This window comes from Cynocephalus volans, chromosome 1 (assembly GCF_027409185.1).
Source record: "Cynocephalus volans isolate mCynVol1 chromosome 1, mCynVol1.pri, whole genome shotgun sequence".
Taxonomy (NCBI): Eukaryota; Metazoa; Chordata; class Mammalia; order Dermoptera; family Cynocephalidae; genus Cynocephalus; species Cynocephalus volans.
Window position 1 is genome coordinate 239,654,766 of NC_084460.1, and position 24,309 is coordinate 239,679,074.

The 24,309-nt window shown below is 36.2% G+C and overlaps 1 protein-coding gene across 2 annotated transcripts in view; it reads right to left on the reverse strand.

Annotated features, from left to right (window-relative positions):
• Positions 1-6,192: 6,192 nt before the first annotated feature.
• Positions 6,193-24,309, reverse strand: part of SLC25A12 (solute carrier family 25 member 12) — an 87,556-nt gene continuing 69,439 nt past the window's right edge. For both annotated transcript variants that reach the window (XM_063094867.1, XM_063094869.1), the window contains 5 exons: positions 13,829-13,969; positions 11,562-11,700; positions 8,596-8,754; positions 8,381-8,471; positions 6,193-6,844 (listed from right to left, as the gene is read on the reverse strand). In XM_063094867.1, coding sequence (XP_062950937.1) covers positions 6,649-6,844; positions 8,381-8,471; positions 8,596-8,754; positions 11,562-11,700; positions 13,829-13,969 — 726 coding nt within the window. In that variant the 3' untranslated portion in view covers positions 6,193-6,648. The remainder of the gene's footprint in view (positions 6,845-8,380; positions 8,472-8,595; positions 8,755-11,561; positions 11,701-13,828; positions 13,970-24,309) is intronic.

Consider the following 24,309-nt stretch of genomic DNA (forward strand, 5'->3'; position numbering starts at 1 on the left):
TTAAAAGTAGCAAGAGAAAGAGGACTTACCATATATAAAGGAATCACAATATGATCAATGACTGATTTCTCATCAGAAACAATGGGTGCCATAAGGTAGGAGGATGACATATTTAAAGTGCTGGGAGAGAGAAACTGTCAACCAAGAATTCTATATCCAACAAAATTATTCTTCAAAAATGAAGGTAGAATAATGACATTCTGAAAAAAAATGACTGAGAGTAAGAGGATTTGTTGCTGACCTGCCTGCAAGAATTAGTAAAGGAAGTCCTTCTATCTGCAAAGAAATAACAGTAGATGGTGTCTTAGTCTGTTTTACGCTGCTTTAACAGAATACCACAGACTGGGTAATTTATAACTAAAGAAATTTATTTGGCTCCCAGTTCTGGAGGCTGGGAAGTTCAAGAGCATGTGCCAGCATCTGGCAAGGGCCTTCATCCTGTGTCATCCCATGGTGGAAGGCAGAACGGCAAGAGTGTCTGAGTAAGAAAGCAAGAGGGGGCCAAATTCGCTTTTATAACAAGCCCACTATGATGATAACTAACCAACTCCCACAATCACTACATTAATCCATTCATGAGAGCAGAGCCCTCATGACCTAATCACCTCTTAAAGGTCCCATCTCTCAACACTGTTGCGTTGGGGATTAAGTTTTCAACACATGAACTTTGGGGGTCACATTCAAATCATAGCAGATGGTAACTTAAATTCACATGAAGAAATAAAGAGCATCAATAAAGGCAATCACATATAAAAAACTAAATATATGTTTTCTTTTTTCTTAATTGATTTAAAATACAACTGCAAGGATCAATAATTATAAAACTGTACTGTGAGTTATATAAAGATGTAATATACATGACTACAACAGCAAAAGGAGGGAAGGAACTGGAGCTACATTATAACAAAGTGTTTATGTTTTTCTGGAATTAACATTAATCAGAGGTAGATTGTGATAAATTAAAATATATATTATAACCCTAGGGTAACCACTAAGAAAAGAGCACCAAAATTTTTTTGAAAAGGAAATTAAAATGGTACACTACAAAGTATATATTTTAGACATAAGGCAGTAAAGGAGCAGAGGAACAACAAAGAAGGAGATACACATAGAAAACAAAACCCACAACTGCAAAATGTCCAAGTGGATTAAAAAAGGAAAAAAAACAAAACCCACTACCAAAACTAGTAAGTTCAGTAAGGTTGCAAGATACAGAATAAATATACAAAAATCAGTTATATCTCTACATACTGACAATAAACAATCTGGAAATGAAGTTTAAACAATTTCATTCATAAAAATCATAAACAATAAAATACTTAGGAATAAATTTTAACAAAGAAATACTGAAAACTACTAACATGGCTGAAATTTTAAAAGATTGAAATAAGTAGAGAGACATTCTAAATTTGTGGGTTGGAAAACTCAAGATTGTTAAGATGTCAATTCTCCCGAAATTGATCTATAGATCCAACAAAAGCCCTATTAGAACACCAGCTGGCTTTTTTTTTTTTTTCTGTAGAAGGTGACATGCTAATTCTAAACTTTATATGGAAATGCAAAAGATCCAATATAGACAAAATAGTTTTGAAAAATAACAAAGTTAGAAGATATTTCAAAACGATATACAATAATCAAGACAGTGCAGTACTGGCATAAATATAGTGATATAGATGGATGGAATAGACCTGAGATACTAGAAATAAGCCCTTACATGTATAGTCAGTTCATTTTTGATAAAAGCACAAAGGCAATTCATTGAGGAAATCATAGTCTTTTTAAGAAATGGTGCTGAGACAATTGGATATCCATAAGAAGAAGGTGAATTGAGACTCTTACATCATACCATATAAAAAAATTAACTGCAAAATGGATCATACTCCATAAAACTGTTAAAAAGAAAAATTAACTGTACTGCTAGACTAACTTCCAGTTTATAGTACTGGAATACTATAGACAATACCAGGAGGAAACAACCAGATAAAGTATGTGAGCCATTCTATCAGACAACTAGCTGACAACATTAAGAAAAACTAACAAAAAAGCAGGGGGACTACTTCAGAGTTAAAGAGACTAAAAATGTTCAACCACCGAGCAAAATGCATCACTTTTTATTAGATCTTGGATCAGAAAAAGACACTTTTGGAATTATTGGGGAAGTTTGAATTTAGACTGAATATCAGATAATATTATGAAGTTATAGTTTTCCTTACATGTGATAATGGTATTGTTTTGTTGGAGAATGTCCTAATACTTAGGAGATATACACTGAAATAGTTAAAGTACCATGATATCTGTAACTTACTTTCAAATGTTTTAGCAAAAATAAATGAGTATTTATATATATAAAGACAAAGCAAATGTGGAAAAATATAAATAAGTGAATCTAGGTGAAAGGTATTGAAAGAATTCATTTTACCTCTTCAAACTTTTCTGTAGCTTGACATTTTTTAAAAACAAAAAGTAGGGGAAAACTCAGTTACAGTTCTGCATACCAGAAATGACATTTTTGAAAAAGATATAATTTTTTTTTTTTTTTGGAGGCTAGCCAGTACAGGGATTGAACCCTGTATCTTGGTGTTATCAACTCTATGCTCTAACCAACTGTGCTAACCCGTCAGCCTAAAAAGATATAATTTATAATAGCTTCAGTTGTATAATGTACCTAAGCATACATAACAAAAGATATACAAGACCTCTTTGGTGATTATAAAATTTTATTAAGACATTAAAAAGACTGAATAGAGATATATCACATTCATGGATTGGAAGGCCCACTATAATGGCATCAATTCTATACCAAATGGCTTGTAGACTTATTGCAACTCCAATCAAAATTTCAATGGTTTTGGTTTATTTTTTGGGTGGAACTTGATAAGCTGTTTCTAAAATGTAAATGGAAGAGCAAAGAACCAAGAAGAGCCACAAGCTCTTGAAGAATAACAAGGTGAAAGAACTTGCTATACTATTATCAAAACTTATTTTTTTAAGATAAGGAAAAGACCGTAGTGGCACAGGAAAAGACCAATATAAAAAAGAGCCCAGAAAAGATCCCTGCTTGTATCGACACAATGTACAACAGAGAAGGCTCTTCAAAGCAACAGGGAGAGGAAGGTCTTTTCGATAAGCAGTGCAGGCACAACAGACTAGCCATACAAAGAAGCAAAAAAATTACCTCATGCTATATAAGCAGCCTTCAAAAAGTTCATGGAAAGATTGTATTATCTTTTAATTTTATTTTTCCACAAGCTTTTTGAAGTACCCTTGTATGTGAAAGATGGTTTCCAAGTTGGATGGAACCTAAATGTGTGAGGCAAGACTATAAAGCATTTAACAAGAAAACATTAACTATATTTTTGACCTAGAGAGAATAATTTTTTAAAAAGATGAAATACAATACAAGCTAACCATAAAGAAAAAATATTGATATATTTGAACATATTAAAATGTTAATGTACCAAAAACATTGTGAAAAGACAAGCTACAAAGTGGGAAAAGATTCTGTAATACAAACAACTCATAAAGGACTAGTATCCAGAATATATAAAGAACTCTCTGCAAATTAATGAGAAAAATGGGCAAAATACTTTAACACATACTTCATTCATCAAAGATGAAATCCAGATGGCCAATAAACATATGAAATATGTTCAGCCTCTCTTGATATAAGAAAAATGCTAATTAAAAACACAATGATTTACCATTATACACTTATCATATTGGTAAAAATAAAACCTGGGGGGAATGTAAATCAGTACAAGAATCTTTGGAAACAGTTTGGCATGATCTAATAAAGTTGAATATAACAAACCATGTTACTCTGTGGTTCTACTCTTATGTATATATCCTTTAAAAAATGTATACTCCAGAATACATGTTCAAAATATCCATAGCAGCACTGTTTGTAATATCTCCAAACCAGAAAAAAACCCAAATGTCTACCAAGAGTAAGATGAAAAATAAGTTGTAATACCTTCATACAATGAAATAAACAAATTATAGCTACATATTTATATGGATTAATCTTATAATGTTTAGCAAAAGAAGTCTCAAAAGTATATAATTGTGATTCATATAAATTTCAAAAACAAGGACTAAATATAGTGTGTAGGGATGTATATATGGGTGTTAAAACTATAAAGAAAAGCAAAGAAATGAACTGTCGGGATGATGTTAAAGTGAAGAGTGGGGGTTGTGATGGAGAGGAATATATGGGGAATATCTGAGGTGTTGGTAATGTTCTATTTCTTGACCTGGTGGTCATGTGGGTGTTCACTTTATGATATTTTGTTTAATATGTGTGTGTGTGTGTGTGTGTGTGTATACACATGCATACATATGTTTCATGTGCTTTCCATATATTCCACAACAAGAAAATATACAAATGACCAGTAAATATGAAAAGACATTCAACCTTTCCTAGCAATTAGGAAAATTAAAGTTAAAACAGTGATCGCCTATCAGGATTTGCTTAAAATATAAAAGACTCATAACATCTATTTTTGCTGAGGCTGCAAAGAAATAGGCATTCTCATATGCTGTCATTAGGAAAGTAAATTAATAAAGCCTTTTTGAAGAACAATGTGGCAATATGTATAAAAATGTGAAACTCATATCTTATAAATTTTCAATTCCAATTCTAAATATCTATCCTAATCATATACTAGCACATGTACTCAACATATGTGTAGAGATATTTACCATTCACTACAGCATTGTTTGCAATAGTGTAAAAAATGCATAAATGTCAATAAAGAACTATTTATGAAAAGTATCATAATCTCTACAATGAAATGCTATGCAGCTATTAGAAATAAGATAAATACAAACTGACATGGAAGGATCTCAAAGACATATTAAGTGAACAAAAGTGAGTCACTGAACAACACATACATAGCATAATTCTGTTTTTAAAATAAAAGTATGTGCATATGTTTATACAGATGTACGAAAAACAGACTACAAATTTATACTCTGTTAGCAGTGATTACCTCTGGGGCAGGAAGTGGTGGGGGGGCAAAGGGGGGTCAAGAGAGCATTTTCACATCTTACTCTATATACATATGTATTATATGAATCTTTTATAATCACATATCCATAGACTGCTTGTATATTTTTAACAAGTGGTAATAGTAAAACAAATATATTGTTACTTGTTCCATTCTAATGAGACAAATCTAAAACATTTGGAAATAACTTGCTTTCAAAGCTAATTCTTTTATTCTTGGTGGGCTTTGATAGAGCCTATTGTTGTTGTTAGTGGGCTGTCAGATGACTTGGTCCATCTCCAGGCTCACCCCTTGAAAATATTTGCATACATTCTCATATCCTGGCTCATTGGCAATAATAGCAATAATGTTTTCCCAAAGCACTCTGCTAAAGCAAATAAATTCTGATGTCAAACATCAAATCACATCCATAGCATAGTGTAGATGTGACTGTCAAATGCATGTTGAGATCCAAATTGGTAATCACATCCACGGTAAGTGACTTTTGCAATAAATAGTTTGCATTTGGACTCCTAAGTAAGGACCTAGACCCCAATAAATCACCATATAGAGCTTTTCTTCTTTTCTTCCCTCCTCCCATTCCACCCTAGCCCTTTCCAAACCAAATTGTTGATCTCCTAGAAAGTACAAAAGGCAAACCTAATCATGTTATTTGGACTCAGCAGTGAATCAGAACAAAGAGCACTATTAGTAAGTATACTTATGAAGAAAAATCCAACTACGTGCACACATTTTGATGTGTATTTTATTTTTGATTGGAGTCATATCTATAGAAAGGAAAACTGCCAAAGTATCCATTACTCTTTTGAAAGCTTGGCCATTGCCTTGCTGTGTCTTGCTTGCAGAGGAAAGCAAAACTAAGCCAGTAATGCTGGGGACATCACTGTTCCATATGCACACTGACAGGAGAGGAGCTATCTAGGAAATGCTTTTGGACTGATGAACAGAGGAGGGTCTAAACACACGTTAAATACAAATGAAAACACATCAGCACACACAAGTCATTAGCCTAGTCCTCTGGCATCCACTGGCATGCATCTTTCCAAAGTATCGCTTATTCAATGGTGTCAGTGCTAGGTCTTGTTATGCCTTTTATCAGCAAATACCTTTTCATTCCAGAATGGAAAACAAACTAGGAAATAAATACATCCAATATTGATGCTTTATTTCCATAAGTCACCAATAAGAGAATGAACTTAATTTTAATACATTTATTCTCGTGTGATTCTTAATAAAACACTTTCAAAACATTCTGTACATTTCAAGCCACTCAGAACCACATTACATGTCTATAAATGTGATTTGCTGGGATGAGGTGCCAAGATGTCTCTGTACAAAGATGTACAATATGTACAGTCACTGTAAGTGCAAGCTGTGCAAAGCAGTCTGGAACACTAATTCATGCCAAGGCTTAGAAAAACATTTCAACACATAAGGCTAAAGCTTGAAACTGCATTGTGGCTTTTTTCCCTGGGCAAATGATGTCTTTATAAACAACTATATGTATATGTCATATAGAAAGAACAGTTTGACAACTCAGCTCAGTCAGCACCATGCAGCTGACTGGATACATTACAGGGCTGCTCTCCTAAGCCTCTCTCTTCATGGCACCATTTTGCCACACTCAGCAGTCTTCTCATCACTGAGTTGCTGCTGCCTTTGGCTGAACCACAGCAACACTAGGAGACTTAAATTTGGGAAGATAAAGGCCAAACTTGTTTTCAATGCCAGCAAAAGTGGCTGTAGCGAGTCTATATCCACCGATGTGATCAGGATTGGCAGGAGGAAGATCTGCAATGCGTGACTTGGGTGTTGGTTCTGAGCCAGAGGGTTTGCTGTTGACAGGAAAAAGGCAATGGTTAGCGTGCTCAAGACTCCTGAGGGTGGCTTACAAGTGAACATTTTCAGTCTGACCCATGTGCCACAAAGAAGAGTGTTTGTCTCAACCATTTCCATGTCTTCTATGCTACATTAGTTATGATTTATAACTGCTTTGAAAGCAACACATTCACATATTTGATTTAGAACAGAAATGGCCTCAATTTCAATGCTTATATATGTGGGTACCTCAAAAAGTTCATGGAAAAATAGATAATGTACAGGGCTGACTGATTAGCTTGGTTGGTTAGAACACAGTGTTACAACACCAAGGTCAAGGGTTCAGATCCCCATACTGGCTAGTCAGCAAAAAAACTCAAGCAAACAAACAAAAAACAACAAAAAAGATAATACAAATCTATGAACTTTAGAAGATCCCTCATACAAATACAAAAAGAGCCATAGAAAAAAGGTAAGAAAATACACTCAAATATTAACACTCTCTGGGGAGTAAGATTATAGATGATTTTTTCTTTTATACTTTTCTGTTTTCCAAATTTCCTGCACTAAGCATATATAAAATTAATCATAAAAAGTGTACATTTTCTTTTGACTTAATTTATAAAAAGTTAACTTTTTAAATAATGGACTCATAAAGGTTATCACTAAAATTATTAGAAATAAATTTAGTTCTTACTTTTACAGAATGTGAAAGCATTAGAAATGCCTGAACCTTAACATTTCTGAAATGGAATTGTAAGATTGTTATTCTCACTGTCTTTGTATAGGTCCCTCCCCTTCTCGGTTTAAAAGCTAATTCCCTACTTGGCCTTTGAGCAGGAGAGGGGTTCACAGGTTTACGAGGTCAGGACTCAGAAACAGCACTTGGTCTTCTGCTGAAAATCTCATGACTGCTTGCTTGGGTACAACTTCCCCACCCAGCAAATTCAACAAGTAATTCTTCTCAGAGCAAGCTTCAAGTGCTAAGCTTCAAGAAGCCCAATTTCTGGCCTATGCCCCACCAGTGATTATGTGCCTGGCCATAAACTCTCTTTAAACCTATTGTTTTCTTGCAATAAATTAGCTCTAAGAACATCAATACTTATCTAATAATAAATTATGGTGAATAATGAAATATCAGAGATGTGAAGGGACATGGGACATTAAAAGAAAATTCACAGAAGTATTACTAATACACATTATTTACATTACTTCTGGTGAAAAGGTCATATAATACAATCCACATAACAAGGGCCTAACTCCATGAAGCTCATATTTGCTCACACAAAAAAAGGCAATTATTATTCACAAAGCATTTTAATTTGCTGCCTCCCTAAACTTTCCCCAAGTAGCTGCTTAATACTGTGTATGATGTCGCTCTGCCAAGGTCCTGCTCCCTTAATACTGAAGCTTCTTAAGCCCTCTGTTTTAAATGCATTGGTCTTAAAGGATTCTATCTTATCAGTTTTGTAAGAGTTCAAAAAATGTCTTTGTATACAGAACGAATATTTGTTTTGGTTTCAGTGATCTCTTTGTAAAGGAGTTGCACTTACAGGCCTCCAAAATCAATGTAAAACCACCGCTGGAGAAGTTCATAGGTGACCAAGGTAACACCAAACTGGGGAGAGGATCGAAACACTCGAGCTGAAAAAGAGAGGCAGGGGTGGAAGAGACTTGAAACCAGAATGACTGTAGCAAAGACAACCGCTGAGTAATGGGAGCAGGATGCTAAAGCCAGCCAGCCATTCTGTATGGCTCCAGCCTCTACCTGCAGTCCCTTTCCAAAATGCTGAGGGCCCTTCTTCCCGAAGTATCTTCCTGAAACAGTCAATTACACCACTGTATGTCGTCTGGCCAGCGCGGGCAGCCACTTGCAGTCTTGTCTTGATGACATCAGCTGGGGTCACCAGAGAAGCAGCAGGCACACCTTTCAGGAGAAAGCCACACTTAATTCATCCAAAGTACCTTACAAAGCATAGAAATACTCCTAATGTCTAACAATACAACTTGCAACTTTAAACACTTGAAGGGAACAAAAAGCTCCTTCAAAGCTGTCTGGGTGTTAATGGAAAAAGGATGTAGAAGCCTATTAGTTGCTTCAGTATAATCAGGGCAAAATTTTGTTTTTCTTTCTAAATTAAGAAAACCACTCTGCACTGCATGATGCCAAAGAACTACGAGAATAAAAAAAAAAAAATGCAGCAATATTAATAGGACAATTCCCAAGTATTTCCTCTTGGTTTCAATTGTGTTACCACCTTTTTTTTTTTCTCCTTAAATAAGATACAAGTATTTTTATGTATAATAAATAAGAGGATAATGTCAATTTACTGAGCTGCTAAATATATCTGACACCAAACTGTAGGGTTTTTTGCTGATTCTTGCCAACCATACTGTGGGAGGTGAACATCAATACTCATAACCACTCACCTGTTGGAGGTGCTAACTTGAGAGTCGACTGTGACTCCTTTCAGACATGCTCACATGACAGAAGTCATTACAACTGGAGTGAGAGCAGGTCAGGCAACCAGTTAAGGAACAACAGGGGAGCTGATCATGGAAAGGCCTTCTTATCCATCCCCTACGCCTGATCTCCCTGGGGTCATGCTGGGATTGATCAGCAGCAGAACACAGAAGATGGATTTCACAACCACACCTTTTACGTATAAAACAAAACAGGGAACAAAGGAGCAATATAACCTTCTCCAGGGGGAAGAAATTCAATTTGGCCTGAATATCACTTATCATCACTAGGCAAATGGAGCTGGCAGCCTTGTGGGGGCTCTGTTAGAGAACATTCAAATACCTCCCCTCGGCATGGCCCTGCACACTATTCAGATGAAACTAGGCAAATTGCTTTCCTTTGGAGGCAAGATTCTGAATGTTCTCAGTGTCTGCCAGCAGAGTTTTACTCATAAAAATATTAGAAGAAGTCATTTCTCATTCTGAAAACTGATATCGAATGCCTGTGGGCAAGAAGTTGGCGCTGACAGTTCCATGGAAATGTTTACTTGGTTCTGTCAACTGCTGGCAAAATGTCTGTCCATGATCAAACTGTTCTCTGGCTGTTTTTGCTGCTGATTGGAAAGCACAGGGAAAAAGCTTAGAGGGGAAACTCTGGCCTCCTTTTAAAACTAAGAGACTGGTGAGTACCAGAAAGAAGCTGGAACAACACTCAGTGCCAAGACTGAGTAGGTAACTGTACTGGCTTTTGAACATGTAACTGACTGAAATTACGAATGTCAGAGAACAAGGGATTTGCTGAACCCCAAATAAGGGATTTGCTGAACCCCACATAAGGGCTCGAAGCTCTCTGGGGGAGCTTTTTTTTTCTTTTTCTTTGTCCTTTTTGTGACTGGTAAGGGGATCACAACCCTTGGCTTGGGGTTGGGCGCACCGCGCTCAGCCAGTGAGCACACTGGCCATCCCTATGTAGGATCTGAACCTGTGCGGCAGCGCCCCGCTCCCAGCTCCGCACTCCCAGCGCCGCACTCTCCGAGTGTGCCACGTGATCGGCCCTCTGGGGGAGCTTCTTAAAAATCCAAGTCATCCCCTGTCATCACAGGCCAGAACAACAATATGGCTCATCCCGACACTCTCAGAACCAAGGGCTGCTACCATACACCAAGCATACCACACTTCAGGAAGTGCTCAGGCTGTCTTGCTGATTAGCCAGGGCCACCAGAGGAGAATGAACCCAGTAAGACAGCCACACAGTGAAGCCCGGCTGGTCCAAGACACACTGAGCTCTGTAATGTCTCATTACTGGCTGTATGGAGAGCAAACATGCACCCTTTCCTTCCTCTGTCATTTCCATGTGCTGGTGCAGCTATGAATACCTGATTTTCCCCTTCTATTCCAAGTCAGCTCCTTTATAATTCAAGAGCAAGGCTATACCTGTGAGATCAGAAGGAAGCATCTTAGTACTTTCCTGCATTTATTAGGCTCCTTTTTCAAATGCAACCTTTTCTTTGCCTAATTTGATATCTTTGACTAGATGAAGATTTTCACTCATTCCATTGATATTTATTGAGCTCCTAGTATTACTATGTTGGCCACGTAGGGAAGGCAAGAATGAACAGAAGGAAACTCCTGCCCTCAAGAAGCTGTCAGCCTGATACAGAGGATAAAACCTATGCAACAACCATTAATAAGAGACAAAGTGTTAGAGTCAGAAAAGAGATATAATCAAGTTCACAGTGCTTTGTTGAAGGGTACTGCTTACTTTGATCTAATGAGGGCAATGGTAGGAAGAACAGGGACAGCTTCATGAAGAAAGCTCAATTTTGAGCCAAATCATGGAGATTCCAATATACAAAGATAGAAAGTAAGGGAATGCTAGTTCTGTTCATCAGCATGAGGTACAACATAGCAACTGAATTGATGAAGAACTTTTCCACCTTAATGCTCAGATTGGTTGTACTCAGGGTTTCAGGGGCACAAGAGGCTAAGAAACGTGTTAATGATGAAAGCCCAATTTAGATGGGCAGATCTAATTTGGCTCCAAGTTGCTAAGCTGCATTAAGCTGTTTATCCACATTATGCAAATGTAATTAACTCTCATCAAAATTACAGCACATCCCACAAAGAAGAAAAAGCAATCATATTTAAACTAAGTCAGATACAAACAATAACCCTTCAAGAAATAAAGGGGAAAAGTACATAGAGATTCTGTACTTAATAAAAATAATGGGAGGAGGATTTTTTTTGGTTAAAAAAATTTTTTTTAGTTACCTGCCATGGCTCCAGCAGCAAGAAGATTTATACCTCCAACATGTCCGTTTTCATCAGCCAGAAGAAGCTTGCAATGAGCATAAACAGGAAAATAGATTGCAGAAAAGGGAATGTCTCGGAGGAAACACGCTTTGGCACCCTGTCACACAGTGAGGAAATAGTGCAAAACAGTGTGTAAACAGGGTGTGAATGGCCAAGTGGGCTCCAGGGGGCTGTCAGTGACAAGCCTGAGGTGTCCCTCAAACAGCATTAGAACTGACGTGAAAGGGAAATGGGGGTGAGGGGAGACTAGTGGAGCTTAGGAAATATGCTTGGCTCAAGCTGTGGAAGCTTTGAAAGGATGATGGGTCCTGGAGTCCTAAAATTAATAAGTGGGTAATGATAGTATTCTGACAACTAAGAATTTTCTGGCATTTCTAGTATACATTTGGTTTTTTAAAATTAATTGATTTATCTTTTTTGTTGTGAGAACACATAACATGAGATCTACCCACTTAAATTTTTGTATTTTTTATAGTTTTTTAAATAAAATTTTTATAATTTTTTTTTTTGGTTTTTATATTGTGTGCAGTACAATATTAACTATAAGCATGATGCTGTACAGCAGGTCTCTATACCTTATTAATGTTGCATAACTGAAACTTTATACCTGTTGAACTAGATTCAGTTTTTTAAAGTTAATAAAAATTCAATTCCCAAACCTTCAGGTCATTTGCTCTAGGCACTGGCTTCACACCATTGGCATCACACCATTGGCTTTGGTGTGAGCAGGGAGTAAAGGTGTTTAGACTTGAATCCCAATATTAATAGCCCAAGCAACCAGTAAAGGCAGCATAAAAAAACTAACAAATGACCAATTTAATCTACATCAGTTTAGAGCCCCCTCAGTGCCAGGGAAGAAGCTATAGACAGTGGTGAAGGAAAGTAACTATTCTAGGGAAGAGGAAAGAAACCACAAATCTTCCTTCCTCATTCCCCATGTCCTAAATAGCAGAGGATTGGGGGGAAACCAGACAAAATATTTTAGCAAGTGGTTTCCATGGGTGTAGAAAACCACCCAGGGATGGCTTGTCCCAGTGACTGAGGTTGCAATGAACATCTTCCTCAGCTCTGTCAGTAACCCATGGTATTCCATGGCCCGAGGCTTTACCGAGCTACGCAAATACTCCAGCTCAGTACTTGTTTCCCTAATGGCTGTTTCTAAAAGACAAGCTCAAACATTAAAAAAAAAAAGAAAGAAAGAAAAAAACCCAAGGACTCTCTAAAAGATAATACAGAAACAATATTAATAAATTCAGCTTTCAGAAGGGAATTCCAAAAAGGATAGAAATGGGGGTGGGGTGGGGGTGGCAAAAGTGTCTACAAAACTCTCTCGTGACAGGCATCACTGTCTGTCGGTCTCCAGAGAGCCCTGTAGCTGTGTGATTCTAATCTAGAGAATTTCTGATTTCTAATTTTCGGCTATAGAAGCAAATTTACACATTTCTGCAGTGATGGATCTATAAATAAATCAGGTGCTGTGGAAATACAGTTACCTATAGAAGATAAATTTATGTATTCCCCCTTATATGAGGCCAAGGAATGGGAAGAAATACTCTTCCTTGTTTAAGAAAAATAATAGCTTCTGCTCCATTACATCTTATCTGTAATGATGGGAGTAAGTATACCTGCAGGGAAGGAATCTGTTGACTGGCGTTTTGCTCAAATACAGTGTACACTCTGGTTGTTTTTTTTTTTCCCCTAATGGAATTCATTATTGACAAATCCTACCACTTAACTTCTTAAAAACCTGAATCCTACCAAACTCTACTGCTGTTTTACTGTGGTCAAATTATTAAGACAAAGAGAAGCTCCTTCTGGGAAGATAACAATAGAGATAACTCGGACTCAAAATAAACACAAGACTATTTTAAAGTCCTAAACCAGCCCAAAGAGAACACCAAAGAAACTTTTCCCAAACCCCCGATCAAATGAAAGGCTGCGAGCTTGAAGCCGGCAGGTCTGCAGTGCTGGCCTCCATGCTGGGAGCTTCATAAAAGCCTGAAGATGACAACAGGAGAGCATGCTTATGTATCCCACTGCCTCTAATAGAAATGTCCTGATTTCTTCTTTTTGTTTGATTTTCTACTCCACAGACTACTCTGCTGGACAAGATTACTTTTCAGCTGGGGAAGTGGGGGGGGGGAGTCAGGTTTCCACATTCTTTCACATTTATATTGAGTACATTACAACCGCTCTACTGAGATAACCCTAGGGAATGTACGCACCTTATACAGACCAAAAAGTCCCAAGTCCCGAAGCACATTCAGGGCACTGACTCTGGGTCCTGTGGTGATCTCTCCAGCTACCTGCAGGCGAATCTTCACTATCTCCAGTGGATTAGTAAAGATGACCTGAGAGCCTCCAGCCTGCAGGCAAAGGAGAAGAAACAGGCAGATTTCTACATCAGAGCCAAACTGGCAATATAAACAACAAAAAATCTAAAAAAGCCTCCACTTTTTACCTTTACACCTCCCTCTTCTTCCTGTGAGAATGAGAGTCTGGTGCTTTGGCCAATACTGGAAGGGCTCACAGGGATGGTCCCAAAGTCTGTCTTGGGTCAATGTACTCTACGTCTTTTTTGTTTCTATTGGAAATGTCAGGATTGTTTCTCAGACCAGTCTTTCCAAGATCACCCATATTCAAAATAGCAAAACTAATAAGCCCATTTAGAAACCAAAAGTGAAGCCAGATGTGGCAGTGGGATGCTCCCCTGTGAAAGGAAAAGAGATAGTAGAAAACTGGTATCTTTTACCAGCTGGAGCCAAAATTCTGATCTACAATTGCTTCTTTGCTCTTCTTAGCAGGTATTCTCTTTAGCCCAGCCACTTGCTGCTGTTTCCTTGGATTGTAGAATAATTAACAAAACCTTGGCCCCACAGAGATGCCTTAAGTCAGAGAGGAAAAAGTCTCCTCTGGTTCAAATTCTAAAGCGTATTATCCTGAGCAAAACTCTGAGACAGGTGTACAGCTAGCTACACCAACACAAAAAGAGAAAATTTAGAAAGACAAATTTCAGCATTATTTCAAGAAAAAACCAGAAAAATTCTTGAACGCAGAACCCAGAAATGAAACATGTAGTTACCACGAGTACAACACTCTCAGATCAAAGCCACATTCCACAGGCTCTAGTAGTGAGTGACAGAGATTTGAATTTGGGTATAAGAGAGAATTTGCATTTGAAATCTGTTAACTAGTTGGGGGAAAAACAAAGAATGTTTAACAAAACTATTACCAACTCTTTTTTTGGTTTCTGTAAGAAAGAAAAAAATGTGTGTATATGACCATGGATATATAAAAATAAATAAAATAAATATAAATATATATTTCCTTTCATGAAGAGAAAAAAATCCACGTTTGCACATCTTCAACTTAAACTGTTAACTGTTTACATTATATAATCATAACCATATTCCTATCATATTCATAATCATATTCATATAATCATAATCACATTTGATAATCATAACTGAAATGCATGTGACACATGAAATATGAAATGTGTGCTTCATTGCGCAGCTTTAATTCCACAGATATAGAAAGACTACAAACAATACCCAAAAATCTCACCAGCAGCCTTCAATGGCGCTTCAGTGCTCTCTACTTTCACTCACACTTCTGCTCATGTATCTAAAATCCACAGCCCTCCTAGACACACTTCCAAGGGGCAGTAATGTGGCTCGGCCCATTTTCCTACCTGTCCTGGGACTATAAACTCCCCAACTACTTCTGTTCCGATCTTGACCCTTTACTCCTTTCAACATCCACAATTGCCAACACTGACTCCAGATTCCTTTCTTCTTGGTGAGCAGTTTATTGTCCTGGATTCCCCAGGGTCCTAATCCCCTTTTTGTCCACCAAGCAGGGAAGTGTGGCAATTTGCATTCATTTGTGCTCTCTCGCTCTCTCTCTCAATCTCTCTCTCTTTCTCTCCCCCCCTACCCCCCCCATTTCCTGTAACTCTCCAACTCAACACAATCCAGACCACAGGTACACAGGTTCCCCAATGATGCACTGACCCAATTTTACATATTGATTTGCCTGCATTTCTCTCTTTTTTAATCTGTTGCACTGCAGGCAGAAGGAAGCGTTTCAATCTAAGCAAACAATACTTTCAAAAGGATTGCTGGGTAAAAAATTATGTTAAAATGATAATCCAAGTAATTGCTCCTGTTGCTAGTATTAAAGACCAAATCAATTGAAAAACTTTACAACTTGCCTGAAATCTCTTGTTTAAATAATGATTGCAAAGACTGTCTTTGGAGAAATGTGATTTATGTTGTAAACTAAAGCAGATTAAAAAAAACAGAACTGCAAATTTTGATTATAATTCCAAAAATATGTTACCACCAGACAATGTCAGCCCCGGGGTGCCAAGTGTTAAATATGGACATTATGCTTAAATAAATACAAAGTTCTTTCATGTTTTTAATCATTGATAAATTATAACATCCTGCAGAGCAGCAAGGACTACTCCAATCCAGGTACCCCCACTCCAAAGTTCCCTCCTCCTCTCCCTTCTCTCATGGACCCTTTTAGAAATAATTCCCAGTTTATTGAAATTTGTATTCCTTTAACAATACTTCAAATTTCTTCCTGAGTGTACAAGTAACTAAAGCTCTATTTAAATGGTACAATTAAGAGAAGGAAATGACTAATTTTAGAAACACACACATATTAATTGCTGTATGCTTTGAAGATTAGTTACCCAGCAAACATATTAAGTCCCAACAATGTACTGGACATAACAACAAAACTAAATTGATGTGCATTTGTAAACATATATAATCTGGCAAGTGAGCATGCAAACAATAAAACAATGACACTACAGCAAGGCACATATCTATGAGTTTGTTTCACACCAATGCACTCTACTGATTTTGAAAGAGGAAAACTAGTAATTACATCGTTTGTATATTCTTTAAAAATTAATATACATTTAAAAAACTTTATGATAGGCTTAGGAACACATAGGCAAATATTATCCAGAAACAATGAACAATTTTAGAAAAGATAATGATTGCTATTTAATTTATCTAAAACTTTGAACATTTATAACACCTAAAGGGAAACAAACATGGCTAACGTGCACTGTCCCTTTCTAAACTCTGAGGTTGACCAACATCTCATACATATTAAACTGAGGATGGGGGAAGAGGAATAAAACCTGAAATGAGTTCAATTACACTGGTAAGAAATCTAGGAACACAGAATGAGAATTATGATTTTATCACACCCTTTAATTCAGTGTTTCCCCTCTGAGAAACATGTAAAGGGAAATATCATATTTTCTCTGTTCTAAGACTCTGCTGATTATAAGTGATATCCTTAATTTAATAACAGCTTTTCAAAGGGAAAAACACTGCTTAACAGTAAGTAAATCATTTAATATATAGAATTTCATAAATATGGTAACTTTTCAATAAAGTACCTGTATTTATACAAATATGCTAATGTTTTCTACTTTCAATAGCAACCAAACCGAACAAAAAAAATTTAAATGCCCAATTAGAAAATAGTTAAGTAGAAACAATCATTTGTTCTTAATCAGGCAATACAATTAGGAAATAAATCATGCCAAATGACATAAACAGAACATAAAATATTAGGTATACATTTGATCACAAATATTTAAAAATTTAGCTAGGTTTATAAAAATCAAAGTGACTTAAAGATTAAAACATTGGTTGCCTCATGGAAAGAGAAACTAAGTTGCTGGGAAAAAGAATCTTCATAGCATAACCTATTGTACCCTTTAAATTCTGAATCATATGAATGTACTAACTACTCAACAACAACAAAAACGAAAAAGAAGAAGCAAAACTGGTCTTCGAAACAACAGCTTCTTTAGAGACTAGGTCCTTTCTCACACATTCTTCACTATGGGAAATTTGGTAATTTATGAGAGAATATTTCAAAAAGTTTGTGGAAAAACTGAATTAAAAGATATACGTATCATTCCATGAACTTTTTGAAGACCCTGTGCATACTTTGGATGTATTTTTTAAACTAGTTGGCACTAGTAATCTGTGGATTCAAAAACTTTGAAAAAGCTTAACATCAAAAAAGCCTAATCAAATATAGCTAATGATCTGAAATAACAGGCACCAAGATACATAAATTTTTTAAATTAAACCAACATGATACACAGCTACATAAGATTTAAATGGAAACCACCTAATTTGACATCTTGCTGCTTCTGGTACTGATGCTTATATTAAATAACATACCATTCCATACCATACCTTTGGTGAATTTTTTCCACTCACCAAGTCACCAAAATTAGTTTCTAACCCTCTGATTGCTAAATTTCCCTCATTGAGTTTAGTGCTTTTTTTTTTTAAGGTGGCATAAACACTTAGGTGCTTCTATTTTTTAGTATTGCCAATTCTCTCTTCTAGAACTGAATTTAAAAGATACATAAAAGGGAACAAATCTCATTTTGAATGGTTACCCATATATAACAAAACAGAAAGAATGTAAAAACTTCCATTTAATCTTATATTACATAAAAATTGTTTTATGAGAGAATAAACCAACTAAAGCTGACAGAAAAAGTCAGTGGGAAAAGGATGTAATATTGAAATGTCACCACGCCTCCAGTGTGCCTGAGGCTGAGGGGCTGCTTACAGGCTTAGGCCTGTTCAACCTTCTGCCCTCACAATCCTACCTCAGGGGCAAAGTCCACAAACAGTTTGGGAACTGAACCCTGCTTATGCCAGTCCCTTGTTTCTTTCTTTCTTTGATCTGTTGTTTCCTAGAATTTGAAACTATTTCCCTCCAACCACAAAATGTCCAATCTGAGCAACTCATTATAAAGTCTTCCTTTACAGAGACTGAAGAAAATCTAATTTCAATTAGTTTAAGGCCATACCAGCTCTTGAGCAGATGTACAAAATATGTGTGCTTAAAATAGCGAGACAAACCAATAAAAGTCACAGAATTAGATATCACTAGGACTATTCAAAAGGAACAGGAGGAACAGTAACTTTGTCATATATACTATCAACAAAACATCCTTAGATATTTTTGTAAAGCAATGGGAAATGCTATGGCTCTTTCTAAAATAGTTTAAGATAGTGATAGTTTAAATAGATTAACTGTAATATGCTCATTGCTGAGTGATGATATCTGCCAGCGTGTTATGATATAAAATTAAATATACTACTAACTAGGGTAAGGTAAGTGCAATGGTCTGAATGTTGGTGTCCGCCTCAAATTGTTATGTTGGAACCTAATACCCAATGTTATAGGAGCCACTTTTGACATACACATATAATGACTTTTAACTTGTGTGCATATGCTTGTGTGTTCACATAAGTACGCAAGCATAAAGTTGGGACCACACTGATTCCTGAGGATGGGAGGTGGGGAAGTTATTTCCAAAAAACTCTTTACAGATATACAAGCTCAGCTTGCTGAGGAAGACAGTCTTCTTTGGTGTAGGAAGGTGGCTAGCTACAGATCTTGGCCCCTAGGATTAGTAAATGCTCCAACTAACAAGCAGGCTTTTTACTGTACCCATATGGGGGGAGGGTGTGTGTGTGTGTGCACACGTATGCATCATGCATGCATAAGCTGAAGAGAAGATGCATCGGAGAGTGGAAAGATTCTAGGTTTGGAAGGTTGTTGATCTATATTGTCATTACGTTTGGATTGAGCATAACCATTCCATTCCTTGGTTTACTAATTTGAAAATAGGGATCCCAGCAATTGTCTTCTCTATCTCCCAGAGCTTTTGTGCACTAATGTGAGAACACCATGCAGACTGATAGCAAGACACAAAGGGAAGGGATATTTTCTCCAGGAAGTATGTTCACACAATGTTGAGGAAACTCACCTGCAACATGAGGGGATTACATTAGCCCTTTGCTGAGCAATAAATAAATTTGGGGTTTTATGACTTTTATCGACTCAGAAATAAACATTCTCTGAAAGAGGTAATGTGGTCAGTCAAGTAAGTGGTAAACTGACCTCTGGTTAGAGTTTAGGAATAATAAAAATAGTTACTTTCCAGAGAGACCTTTAGAACATATACATCAGCCCATTTACACTTTTAAACTTTCTGCTTTGTTAATTTGGAAAGACATTTAAATTCATTCCCATTTAAGTTTCTGGATATGTCCAAGAAACTACATAATCAATTTTTCTTTAAAAACACACCACAAACACCACTAAGAAAATTAACAGACAAGTCACAGACCAGGAAAAAATATTTATAATATATATATATGAAAAGGACTGTATCTATGATGTAAAAAGAACTGCTATAAATTAATAATAAAAAATGAATAACAATAAAAACTAGGAAAAAGACTTGAACAGATATTTCATAAAAAAATAGATCAATGAATAGCCAATAAACACAAGAAGAGATACTCAACATCTTTAGGCATCAGGGAAACGCAAGTTAAAACCATGGTAAGATACCATTTCATACTAACTAGAATGACCAATCTCAAAAAGACTAAGAATATCAAACATTAGCGAGGATTCGGAAAAACTGGAATACTTGTGCACTGCTGATGAGAGTATAAAATGGTCCATCCACTTCTAAGAACTAATTGGCAGTTTCTCTTAAATTTAACATACATCCACTCTATTCTACCCTTAGATATTCACTCAAGAAATATGAAAACGTGTACTGACAAAAAGATTTGTACAAGAATATTTATAACAACCTTATTTATAAAAGACAAAAGATGTAAACAACCCAGATGTCCATCAACAGAAGAATGGAAAACAAACTGTGGTAGATTCACACAATGGAATTATACTCAGCAAATTTAAAAACAGAAACAAATAATTTTTAAAAACCTGACACTCACACAACAAGAAGGATGACTCTCTGAAAACATTACGTTAAGCAAAAGAAGCCAGCCTTAAAAGAATACATTTTGTACATTCCATTTATATGAAGTCCAAGAACAAACAAAACTTGTGACAGAAAACAGAACTGTGGTTGCCTGGGGGAAGGGCATGGCTGGAAAGAGGCATGAATGAATTTTCTGGGGTGAAATGTTCTTTATCTTATCTTCAATGGTGATTACATGGGGGTATACAATTGTCAAAACTCATTGAACTGAATGCCTAATCTGTTCTTTTTTAAAATGCCAATTATACCTAAATAAATAACCAAATACACATATATATTTATATAATTTTGGAAGGAAGGAAGGAAGCAAACAAGCCATTACAAAGTTGAAAACTTCATCTAGATTTACTTTGACACATGAAGAAGGCCCTGACTGGATTCCCTAAGAGGACATTACAGAATAAAAGGAGTTCATCTTAAAATCATAATACTTAGGCTCACATGAAACCTCCAGCATATATTAGCTGTGTGATTTAAAGTGAGAGAGGTAGGCTTTCTGAGTTTCTGTTCCTCATCTACCTATTTCATAGAGGGTGACAATAACGTATAATGAAATACATTGAAAATTCTAAGTTGATGTTAAGGTTTTATTCTTGCTCACAACAGATATCATAATCAAATATCAATTATATTTGTTTCTTACGGACATGTAATATACATATGTGTGTATATGGAGAGAGAAAGAGAGAGAATTCCTAACAGAAAAAATGTATATATATATATATATGGCCTGATAAGAATGGTTTACCTATAGAAAAAGAAAAAATTATTTGAAACCTACTGTTACACATATATGCTACACATACAACACTTAGCATCCATAACAGATATTCACTGTTTGACTGTATACACGTACATACATGACCCATCTAAAGGAGGGTCAAGCAATTATTAATCTAAAGTTCAATTTATAAATACAACAACAGCAACAAAAAAAACTTGCGCTAGCACATTTAAATTATCATAGAATCTGAACTCATCTTTTTTGAGAAGGTTTTGATAAAGATATAAAATAAGAGCCTGGTTAATAAAATACACAATCTGTTTATACTTTATTCCCAAAGTTTATATTCTATTTCTAAAATGAGACATTCCACTGTGACTCCATCTTTCCCTTGGTGAGAGCTTCCAATCAGAGCGAACAAAACTTCCATCCGGTTGAAAAAAGAATGTGTGAATGTGTGTGTGTGTGTGTGTGTGCGTGCGCGCGCGCACGCATATGCATGCATGCATAAGAGCATATATATGAAAACATTAGAAGGAAATATACTAAAATGTTAGCAATCAAAAACAAAACAAAAACAAAACTGTCATTTGGTAATATCTCTGCTCAAGACAAAAGACCCTAAAAAACTGAGGTTAAAAATTGGTGTAAAAGTTCAAAAGTCTAAACCTAAGAGCTAAAACTGTAAAACTTTTAAAAGAAAACAAACACAAATCTTTGTGATCTTGGATTAGGCAATGATTTCTTAGATATGACATCAAAAGCACAAGCAATGAAAAAAAACTTGATAAACTAGACTTCATTAAAGTCCAATTCTTCAAAGGATATGAATTCATCAAGAAAGTGAAAACTTCTGCAAATCACATATTTCATAAGATACTTATAACTTAGTAAAAGACAAACAATCCATTTAAAAAATGAGCAAAGATTCTGAAGAGACATTTTTCCAAAGAAGACATACAGATGGCCAATATGCACACGAAAGATGTTCTACATTGTCAGTCATTAGACCACAGTAAGACACCACTTACAATAAGATACCCAATAGGATGCTTATTATAAAAAGACAGATAATATTAAGTGTTGGCAATGATATGGAGATATCAGAACTCTCATACACTGCTAAAAGGAATATAAAAGGGTGCCGCCACTTTGGAAAACAGTCTGGCAGTTCCTCAAGATGCTAATCAGAGTTGCCATATGACCCACAAATTCCACCTGTAGGTATACACCCAAAAGAAATGAAAACATATGTTCATGTAAAATCTTATACAGCAATGTACATAGCAGCATTATTCATAATAGCCAAAAGGTAGAAACAACCCAAATTATTCATCAACTGATGAATGGATAAACAAAATGTGATATATTCATATATTCCAATATAAAAAGGAATGAAGTACTGATATATACTACAACATGGATGAACCTTGAGAACATGCTAAGTGAAAGAAGCCAGGCACAAAAGGTCACATATCACATGATTTCATTTATGTAAAATATTCAGAATTGGTTAATCTACAGAAAAGAAAGTATATTAGTCATTTCCTAGTGCTCAGGGGTGACGTGAAAAGATTGCAGAGTGATAGCTAAAGGGTACCAGGTTTCTTTTTGTGAAAAAAAATGTTCTTTTTGTGATGAAAATGCTCTAAAATTGATTGTGGTGGTGGTCGCACAACTCTGTGAATATACTAAAAACCACTGAATTGTACACATTAAATGGAGGAATTGTATGGTTTGTGAATTATATCTCAATTAAGCTGTTATTTTTAAAATTTGCCAGAAACATAGCAGATATTCAATGAATAAGAGAATGAATAAATGAAAGAATGAATGAAAACATATACCAAATATGAAAGAATATGAATTTGGGGACAGAGTGGTTTGAATCTAAACTCTGTCATCTACTAAGTGCTGGATTTTACCAAGGGTTTAGATTCTTTTTTTTTTTTTATGTCTTTTTCGTGACCGGTTCTCAGCTAGTGAGTGCACCGGCCATTCCTATATAGGATCCGAACCCGCGGCGGGAGCGTTGCCGCGCTCCCAGCACCGCACTCTCCCGAGTGCGCCACAGGCTCGGCCCAGGGTTTAGATTCTTCAACTGTATTTGGGAATAATAGTGAGATAATCCCTATAAAATGTTCAGCCAAGAAGGAAAAGTCTCTACTGTTCATTAGCAATCAAGCAGTATAGAGCTACATTAAAAGCAAAAATCAGTGTCAATGATAGTAGTAATATTTTAGTTAAGTTGGGTGGCAGATGCATGGATGCTCATTTTATTATTACTCTTTATATCTATATAGTGTATATTCTTTTGCATGTTATCACACATCACATACCTTTAAAAACAAAAAACAAAACAAAAACAAAACAAAACAAACAACAACAACATATAATGCCTAAGGACCAGAGATGTTTACTTCTTGGTCACTTCATGATCTAGTCAATGCACACCATTTTCCCTAAAGGGCAATACAGTCATTGTCATGGCAATAGAATTTCCCTCCCATCTATAGGGCACTCAAGGTCCAGGTCCTAGCTAATCCTTCTGCTGGGAAAAAAGCCTATAACTCAGTTTGAGCCCCTTCTTCCTTATTAACCTGCATTAGGTTAATGCATTAAGTATATCTTTAAAATTGGGTGATCTGGAGAAGAACAGCAGCACTCTTCCCACTGGTGGCACTGAGAGCGCTCAGCCAAACACCCATAGGGACACTGCACATTTCCTCATCACCACTACCCAGGATGGTGACTCTCGGGATCAGGCCTATGGGCTCACTCTTCCCAGTGTTTATCGGGTAGCTTTTTGCTGGGTATCATTCAGGAAAGAGAGTATCCTATATCCCACAGTGCCTGATATTCTATAAATATAGACTTGTCTTTTTTTAAAAGACTTTATTCTGTATTGGAATTTATTGACTTTTGGGAGAAGTAGTAGATTGTGCTTTAGCAACCCTTTACACTGTAGTATGATTGAATTCATCAGTAGAAACTCAATAATTGCACATTTCCTTTCCTCCCTAAATGAAGACATTTAGAGTGCAGGCAGAAGCAGAAAATGTTCGAGGTGAGGAACTGCAGACAACCTGATTGTTCTCCCTAGCTCCCAA